This window comes from Thunnus maccoyii, chromosome 3, assembly GCF_910596095.1.
Source record: "Thunnus maccoyii chromosome 3, fThuMac1.1, whole genome shotgun sequence".
Classification (NCBI taxonomy): domain Eukaryota; kingdom Metazoa; phylum Chordata; class Actinopteri; order Scombriformes; family Scombridae; genus Thunnus; species Thunnus maccoyii.
In genome coordinates, this window is record NC_056535.1 from 11,654,289 (window position 1) to 11,663,610 (window position 9,322).

General features: G+C 40.3%; 2 protein-coding genes across 5 annotated transcripts in view; both read left to right on the plus strand.

Moving 5' to 3' along the window:
* Positions 1 to 2,353, plus strand: part of cita (citron rho-interacting serine/threonine kinase a) — a 40,640-nt gene extending 38,287 nt beyond the window's left edge. For all 4 annotated transcript variants that reach the window (XM_042405623.1, XM_042405624.1, XM_042405625.1 and 1 more), the window contains exon 48: positions 256 to 2,353. In XM_042405623.1, the coding sequence (XP_042261557.1) occupies positions 256 to 279 (24 nt within the window). In that variant the 3' untranslated portion in view covers positions 280 to 2,353. The remainder of the gene's footprint in view (positions 1 to 255) is intronic.
* A 76-nt stretch (positions 2,354 to 2,429) lies between these two features.
* myl2a (myosin, light chain 2a, regulatory, cardiac, slow) lies at positions 2,430 to 7,620 on the plus strand. The gene is made up of 7 exons (XM_042405628.1): positions 2,430 to 4,407; positions 4,983 to 5,075; positions 5,635 to 5,710; positions 5,938 to 6,042; positions 6,150 to 6,228; positions 6,414 to 6,462; positions 6,725 to 7,620. The coding sequence occupies exons 1-7, from the start codon at positions 4,405 to 4,407 to the stop codon at positions 6,827 to 6,829; spliced, it is 510 nt and encodes a 169-aa protein (XP_042261562.1). The 5' UTR covers positions 2,430 to 4,404; the 3' UTR covers positions 6,830 to 7,620.
* Positions 7,621 to 9,322: the final 1,702 nt, after the last annotated feature.

The window sequence follows — 9,322 nt, forward strand, 5'->3', positions numbered from 1 at the left end:
GCTGTTACCCCTTGTTTCAAGTCTTTATGCTAAGCTAAGGTAACTGTCTAATGGCAGTAGCTTCATATTAATGTACTGACAAGAGAGTGATATCAATCTTCTGAAAGCAAATAAATGTATTTCCCAAAATATCAAACTATTCCTTTATATAGTTTACTTTAGTCATATTCTTGTATATTTCTAATTATTATAACAACTGTTTTCTTTTGCCTTTATGTATTAAACTGGCTGTATTTTCTTGACTTTACTCTACAGGTATGGGACCAATCATCTGTTTGAGAGACAGCAGAGCCACATACCTGGCATGAACAGAGAAATATATCTTTGGAAAGGGAAATGAGGGAGCAAGAGAACCAGTGAGAATGTCACCAACTCATGATGAAACACTGCCACACATCTGTTTTGCCTGACATCTAAGCAGACAAACCCACAGAGGAAAACAACTGTAGCCGCCAGAGGAGAGAGAGAACGAGAGAAATAAATAGATGTCATTAGAATCAGGTTATTTTTCTCCATGAACTGACCCGAGTCAATAAAGGTCAACAAAATGCCATATTAACAACTTTTTGAGCAGGGTTTTTTGCAATGTATTTGAGTAGCTGTTCTGTATTTGATTCCCAAAAAAATAGGATACAAGTTCTAAACTTCAGACCTGACTCGGTGGGTTCTGCTAGCTTCAGTTTATTCCAGACAGTAGTGATTACGATAGATAAGCACAGCCGTAGCAACTTTATCTCACAAGTCAATGCCTAAATATTTACAAAATCAGTCACTAGTGAAAATGGCAGTTCACTCAAAGTAGTTATCCTATAAATACTGGCTCCTTTCCACGCTCTGCTCTGTCCACAGTAGCTCCAGAACAGGGCAGGAGTACTGTACATCTCATAGCATTTCTGGCTCCAGCCCTGCGCTGACATGTCAGCACACAATCATTATCAGCTAATTACAATCATTCTGCTAATCTCAGTCTTCTGTTGAGACTTTGTAACAGTGACAGGCTGGAGCACAAACACATTCAAAATTTAAATAAATAATGCCTCCTTGCCCTGTAAAACCACAAACCAGATGATTGTCCATCCTTGGATAGGTTGACACTAAAACTGCACTACCCACAATCCCCAGCAGCAATGGAGCAGGACCTTTCTAATCCTTCAGAACGCTATTTGACTGTAAATAGACAAGACATAATTTTATATATATTGAGAAGGAATTTCAAGGCTGGATAAGCCATGTCTATTTTTGTTAAAGAAAAAAAAGTGATTAGCTACTTGTCCTCTTGAATGTCCAATAAGTATTCTTTTAATATGTCCAAATGTCCTCTATCAAGTGAGTGATTGTATCTGGATCCAACTTGTGTATGCACTTCCATCTGTCAAAGGCAAACCTCAGTCCTGAATTATATGAGAGGAGGGGGAAAAAAAAGATCATGTTTGAAGCTTACAACATAGTACTTGAGCATTTCTTTTTGTACAATGTCCCTTATATTGTATATAACCCAAACTGTTCAAGGTGAAGATGAAAATAATCTTTGTCTTTTTTTTTTCCTGATTCGTAAATGGCATGGATATGTATATCTGAAATGAAACGGAGTGTTGTCTTCTGCTTCTGCCTCATTTGGGTTATATTTTTATTCCATAATTTAACAATGAAGCACGTAAATAACATCTCCTTCCTTTTTAATTATTCATATTTGCACAGTAAATTCACATGATTATGATGACTAAATCTCTACTTTTTATTCTTTTAGAAAGCCACTCTTGGCAATTTAAACATTCAGTCCAACACTGAAATACATCCAAATGTATTTTTGGCTCTTATTGTCAAGGTGTTTACACTTGGACAAATCTTATTTTACTTCTGTATATCATAATTTGATCTCTGGAAAAGGGAATATTATTGTGTTTTTTAGTTATGTTTAGAATATGCACAGATTAGATGCTGTACTTTAACTTGCCCAGTGTGTCAGTTAACTATAGGGCGCTCAATAGGAAGATATTTCTTTAACTTTCTGAAGCTATGATTGGTTCGTTTTAGACATAAAATCTTCCTGAATGTATTTAAGCCAAGATGATAGAACTGATTCATTGGTCACAAACGTTCAACAAAGCACCCCAATGCTACAGATTGCACAAGTTTTCTACTGCTCTCTATAGAACTCGATACAAAAAAGGGTTAGCCATCCTGTTTTGTTTTATTTTTATATTCTTTTTAATTTGTATTTCTTTTCACATGATCTTGAATCATAATGCTGTAACGCTGGATATGATATTGATGTCTGCTAACAAATGTTTTATTAGCGTTCCCTGTAGAGATTTTGTCACAGAATATTAAATATTATAACCATTGTCTTTCACTTCTAACTTGCCTCCCTTATGTTATGCCTTTTTTCCTTGCTATCTTGTGCTTTCTAATCACCACTCACATTTGAGACTGCCAGTGAAGTGACCATTTGTCCATGTCCATTGTGTTAGAGGAGGTTAGTCTATTTATAGGTGTATATCCCAGCGCTTAGCCTGTGCAACAAAGGCCTGTCATTCCAGTCACAGTAGCTGCAGCGGCTGCTCGGATCAGAAACCGAGGAGCTGAAGGAGACAAGTTTTCAACAATAGCGACTGCCCCGTAGGCTAACAATAACTTAGCTAATTCTGACCTCCTCGTCCGCACCATGCTGTGAGATGACACCAGTGACATATGCTGTTAGGTCATCAACGGCATTTTTTTTGACAGTGAGTGAAGCAAGAGCAGGGAGGCTTTCAGCGCCTCCCTTTATATAGATTGCACAAGTGTGGCCTCACCTCTTCACCCCAACCCATTCAGCTCATTCTCACAGACTCTCACTTTTCTTGACCTGGGAGCCTCAAGTGATACTGGAGGAGCTGTTAATGGTGCAGACAGACATTACATTGTAAGGATGTGTTCTAGCAGTGTCAAACTTGAGTATGTCGCACCTACTGTTGTTGACATCACTGAGCTTAGTTTCACAAGCTGTTTAGTGCTAACACCCCAGTACAAAGTAGATCGTAGACCAAAGGAGTAACACCTTTGCACACCCAAGGTGCTACTCCTTCCTTGGCCTGTTTCCTCTATGTAATCTACTTTTTCTTTTTATGACTTGAAAGGATCTCATTTCTTCCCATGTTGATGTGTTTTATGGACAGAGGGGCTGTTCTATAAACAGTTTTAGTTTCACATCCTGCTGCTAAATCTTGGTCCATGGCTGCTTTTGGCTCCAGTTAGAGAAGATGACAGTGGTGGTGAGAAAGTTTCTAGTCAAATATTTCATTGGCATGAATGTCAACGAGTGCATTTACCTTTACAGAATGTAATGGTGTGGCCGTGTGCCGGGCTGTAGCAGGGCATTGTCAGGGAAAGGTAGGCAAGCGCCAAACATGTGAAGAACCATGTGAGAAATGTCACTAAGGTTGGTGGCAACACAGTCCTGACAGGCCTATAAATTATATGTAATGAGCTGGTGACTTCCACACCATCATCACAACCTGTATCAAATAAATACAAGAGGCAATTGTGTGCACAGGTTGAAATGTGTAAGGTTGGCGAAAGTTAGTAATTAATACAAAGTACAGTGTTAAATTGTCCCAAAAATTCTTAATATTCAGCATCCACCTAGCCTTAACATTGCCTTAGACTTTGAATTTAACATCGTTTAAAGATGGGACTGGATCACTCAGTTCAAAGACCACTGTGAATGATCGTAATGATCTGTTTTAAAGATTTCAGATAGTGTTCAAACAGTATGTGGTGACCAGCTCTCAGGACTAGTTCAGAGGTCAAATAACTTGGTCACCTGGAAGAAAACTGCCTTATGGTGCCTCAGTAAGCTCTTTTTGTGGATTTATCCCAACTGTGGTGGTAGTCTGGCCTCTTTTCCATTTTTCTCATCATTTACACTAAAAGGAATTATACTGCACACCGCCCATCCAGGACATCTCATACTCGTTGCTTTTTGTCTGGATTTTAAAACATCACTTTCATTTACTTCATAATGTTGCTGTCTATAGTGTAGACAGTCAAGACAACAGTCTGAGAACATCGGGGTGCTTGAAGTGATTAAGTGCTTTAACCTTCAGTCTGCTCTTGATATTTTAAACCAGTTATTCTGCTCTCTGTGTCCAATGTCAGTCATGACAACAAGGGGTGAGTGGTTACTAAAGAGGGGGTGTGTGTGTCTTTGTGGGTGTGCACACACTTTTTGCGAGCACACAATACAGTGTATGTGCTGTATGAAGCGTGTGTCAAAGCATCATTTACCTGTCACTTCCTAAAGAGGACATAGTTTATAAATATCATCCAGTAGAGCTGAGGGTTGGGGCTACAAAAGGCCACCCACAATCTCCCCATTGTTCACTGGCATCATTGTTGGTCTGACCTCCCAGCTGCTCAGCCATGGTAAGTCTGATTTTTTTTTTTTTTTTTTTTTTTTTTCAAGGATGCTGCCTCTTTACAGACTGCTTAGTGAAATGATTATGTTCTCCTGTCTGTCTGTATATCATTTAAAAGTTTAGATTCTGAAAGTCAGTCAATATATAAAGAAATTCATTTTCAGAGATTTTTCTCAGGTTCACAGGTTTATTACAATGATACCAAGTAAACATGACACCATCTTTGGATGGAAAATAACTTTCCATTGCAAAAGTTTCATTTTTAACAACTTCTCACCTGACATTGAATGCATAGTAATGTACAAGCTATCTTAAATGCAACCATAAATGAAAAAAAAAAATGTTTTAAAGGAGTTTTCAAGGAAAGGTAGCTGGAAATGTTGCTATTTCTGATGTTCTACATATATATTATGATTTAGTGTAATGTTTGTGTTATTGCTCAAAAGCAATTTACACCTTTTTCTGAACATTTTCTATCATAAAGCCAATTTATCAATGTCTTGACTTGTCCTGTAACTTTCTATTAAGTAGCTGGAAGTGTTTATTTCATCTCTTTATTTCACCCCTTTTTTTGTGTCAAAGGCCCCCAAGAAAGCCAAGAAGAGGTCAGCAGAAGGAGCCAACTCCAATGTGTTCTCCATGTTTGAGCAGGCCCAGATCCAGGAATTCAAAGAGGTGAGAGCAACCGAACCAATTTGTAGATTAGATTTGACTGAGGGAGATGTGAGGTTTGTGGAAATATATGAATATTATCTCACCGTATTATGATACAAGTGTTACTGTCTTAAAAACATACAGCTACACACATTGAAGTCTCTATTTCTTCTTCCCTCTTTGTCCTCATCTATCTTTTCCATTTCCATTGTTCATGGTTGTAGTATGTCCACCTGTCTGTTTTCTTGCTGCTCGGCAGCAGTGAGGCTTGTGGTATGTTGGTATGAGGGTCAGTGGTGTCCAGACATCCAGACTGTGTCATCAGTGATTAGGCTGCAGATAAACTGCTGGGCATGCCCTGGATGCCGGTCTAAACCCCAGGGGACTCGCAAGTTATAAATACTTAACAGTGTTCATCTATAAAGATGGAACGCAGAAATATTAAAGAGAATTATGACAGAGGCTGGGTTTTCTTCTGTGGGCTGAATGCATGTGGAAGAAATCTATTTGCAAGTGTCGCTTCTCAAGGCAGAGAGACTCATTTGCATCTGTTTCACTTTCTTTTGTGCGCTGACCTCAGGCCTTCACTATCATGGACCAGAACAGAGACGGCTTCATTGACAAGAACGACCTGAGAGACACTTTTGCTGCTCTAGGTGTGTTGTCATCACCTTGTATATATAAAAGGCTTAAAACCATGCTACATGTCAATTAGCATCTTGCCTTCTGTGTGGTAGCAGATAGAACACTGCAGTATTTTAGGACCAATGATGAGCTAAAATGCAAAACAGATCCTAGATCAACAGTTGTTAACATTTAACTTCCAGATTTTTGACTGAATCTGTTTATATTGTATGTTAATGTTAAATGTTTGGTGCCACAGGACGCCTGAATGTGAAACAGGAAGAGATTGATGAGATGCTCAAAGAGGCTCCTGGTCCAATCAACTTTACCGTCTTCCTCACCATGTTTGGTGAGAAGCTGAAAGGTAAGATCACACAGGCTAAAGATGAATATTTCATCATAAAAGCAGTCATTCAAGTATAAATAAATATGTTGCAAGGAGTGTAATGGCTTTTTTTTTTATGTATCCAGGTGCCGATCCAGAAGAGACCATCCTCAATGCATTTAAAGTCTTTGACCCTGAGGGGAAAGGTGTGCTGAGGAAGGACTAGTAAGTGGCCTGACACACTGCACTCCACACACCACGCCGGTTCTATGCAACATTCATCTGAGGGAGTGTTATGTAGGCTTTCAGTGAAATCCACAATGAGTGAAGAGCGTTGTGACCTTTACATTTCCTCCTAGTGTGAACACAGGTCTCGCCATCTCATCAAATGTTTTCTCTTTCCTCTCCAGTGTGACACAGATGCTGACAACACAAGCAGACCGATTCTCCCCTGAAGAGGTACACTGCAGTCCTTCTACACTAATTATCATTATTATAGCAGATTGCTTTGCGTGTGTGTGGGTGAGTCTGAGTCTGAAAAGCACGTCATCATGACGATCATCTACATCCACATCAGACCACATTTTCACAAAAACAAAAAAAAAAACCCACAGTGAATCATCATCACACCTATTCATCCACACAGAGATGTGGTTTGTTTTTGTTTTTTTGCGAGGGGCACAAGAGCTGATAAATGTGATATCTGCTTTTTGTTGGTTAGATGGAGCAGATGTTCACCGCCTTCCCCCCAGATGTGGCAGGGAACCTGGACTACAAGAACCTGGTTCACATCATTACCCACGGAGAGGAAAAGGACCAGGAGTGAACTGTTTTGTCAATGTGTCTGTCAAGTAGAAAGTCCGTCTCTCACCCGTACATGACTCGAAACTGCCCCCCCGCCACTGGAGGTGATATATGGACTGTTGTTTATTTATGCAGCTTTTATGTTGGCAGCATTGTTTCTGTACAGTGCTCACTCAAGAGCAAAAGAGGATCAAGATATACATTTCTCTTCCAGGCCCCGAAAAATGGACAGATGATAGCAGCAACATAGTGAGCTGTCTTGCTTCCAGTATGTTTCCACATTCACCTGAGACTAATTTGATTCTTTTCTTGGTGGTTTTGTACAGACTTAAAAAACACTTTGCCTTTTTTTCATAGAAAATATCCATTTGACAGGTCTGTCCATGTTCGTCTAATAAAAGATTTCAAAGATAGTTACCAGCCTGATTTCTCATTCTGATGTTGAAGCAATTAAGAGTCTCCAGCAAGATGATGAGGCAAAAAAACCCCAACAGACCCAATATAGACTCTGCAGAAGAGCTTATACTCTTGTGAGTGGTCCTGGCGTTTATGGGATCAGAGGATTACTGCTTGAACGCATGGCTATATTAGCTACTCTTTTAATTCCATGTTAGGTAGTGAATGTGTGTACTTGAGAATAGTGGATGTGTCGTTGGTGGTCCTCTGAAATCCCATAGAGATTAATCTGAAACATGCGTGTGGCATTGTTTGTGTATGCGCTCAAATAGACAGAGGCACACACATGCACAGAGAGGGACACACGTGTATTGTGTGCACACAGAAAAATGTTTGGCTACCGAAACAGAGGGCTTTAGTGAGACAAAGCCCTGTTGTTATTTTAGTGCTGTGAGGATGCGAGGAGGGTAATGTTATACCGTGGAGCTGGGCAGCAGGCACCAAGTGATCCACACCAACCTTATACAGTACCCGCCCCACTTGCCAGACCTTGGTGGTGGGGGGTGAAAATCCCTGGTTGTTCCAGCTGGGGTGCGCAGGGCAGGGGGGAGCTGGCTTATCAACCCCGGACTAAAGTCTTCTAGAGAGGGGAGGAGAAATGTAGGGAGTGGTGAAGGATAATGTGCTGGGATCAACTCGGACATTTGAGCTCACATCATGCGTCCACTCTGAGAACAGACTGTGGCCATTGAGGGAGAGGAACTTGAGCACTGGAAAAAAAATAGCACATTGTCCCTTTAAGCTCAGTTGTACCTGCTGGCACAGATGAAAAACCATTCTCTTGAAGCTCCACCAATCAATACTTTTTTATATTAATCGGATCAAAGAGGTCATTTGTACTGACAAACCCATAAAGAATTATCACCCAACTCTGCAGTACCCTTCAGCTCTACGAAAGCGCTTTAGCTTATTGTTTTGGTTTTGTGACTCAACACCGTAGACTGTATATAAAGATTGGAGCCAGTTTGAAGCCCAGAGTTGCTGCTTATGGTCTGGGCCATTTTTTCCATTTAGAGCCAGGACCTTCCAAATAAGGAGTGCAGGGTGTTGCCTTTCACACTCTGGAAACATGCCATGCTACCTCGGATCGAAAGGAACAATGGCTTACCGTGCACACCTGGTCTAACATTAGCTACTTCAGCTAAACTGTGTTATCAGGGCAGCTATCATAATCAAGTAACATTAAACTTCATGAAATATTACAACAATAGTCTGAGTCCAGGAGCCAGGGAGAGCAGCAAGGAAGCAAGTTGTCAATCACAACTGTCAATCAACACCCACACAGCAGACATCAAAGCTATTATAAGGCTTCGAATCTTATTAACTGAGCAATAATTTCCAAAATGACCACCAGCACATTTATAAGAGTGTTCGGATTTAGTGATTTAGACCATAATGGCTTGCTGAAAAAATTGAGTGACTTAGTATTTCTAGAAAGAAGTTGACGCTTTTTGAATGGGAGTCTATTGGAGCCATAGATTTTTTGCAGCCAGCATCTAGTGGCCATCGGTGGTGTTACACTTTAAGGTACTTCTGCATTGGCTTCAGCCTCAGGCCATGGTAGTTGCTGCTTGCTCCACACGCAGCAGGCAGCTGTTTTCGGTGACACAGCTCTGCTAACCTACTATGCATTCCCTGCCCAGCACCAAACTGCTCACAAAGTTAGCAAGTAGCTGGTAAACACAGTGGAGCAATTGCCAGCTTAAGAGCCAGATACTTTCCTCAGGAGATGTTAGATGATCAAAACAAAGGAGAACCAGGTGGCCAGAAACATGACTCCACATGAATCCTAATATTGCTTGGTGTCTGCTGGATGTGTAAATTGGCAACTGTTTGCTGACATGTGCACCATAAAGACCTAATAAGGAGATGATATGCCAGATGTTGTGTTTTCAGCTCCTCTGCCCCTAGTGGCCAAAAAATTAGTTAATGCAGCTTTAATATTCATGTTCTCATATGTCAGATGCAACAGACTGTCTCGGTATGACTTATACCATTAAAATAGATTTTTGTTTCATAAATATAAAAACCCTATTCAACAAACTGTGTTCTACATATA

Bases quoted from the DNA above. Each gene is read 5' to 3' on its own strand.
- myl2a (XM_042405628.1), top strand. The intron at 5,076-5,634 runs GTGAGAGCAACC...CGCTGACCTCAG, and splicing joins AGATCCAGGAATTCAAAGAG to GCCTTCACTATCATGGACCA. The intron at 6,043-6,149 runs GTAAGATCACAC...TTATGTATCCAG, and splicing joins GTTTGGTGAGAAGCTGAAAG to GTGCCGATCCAGAAGAGACC.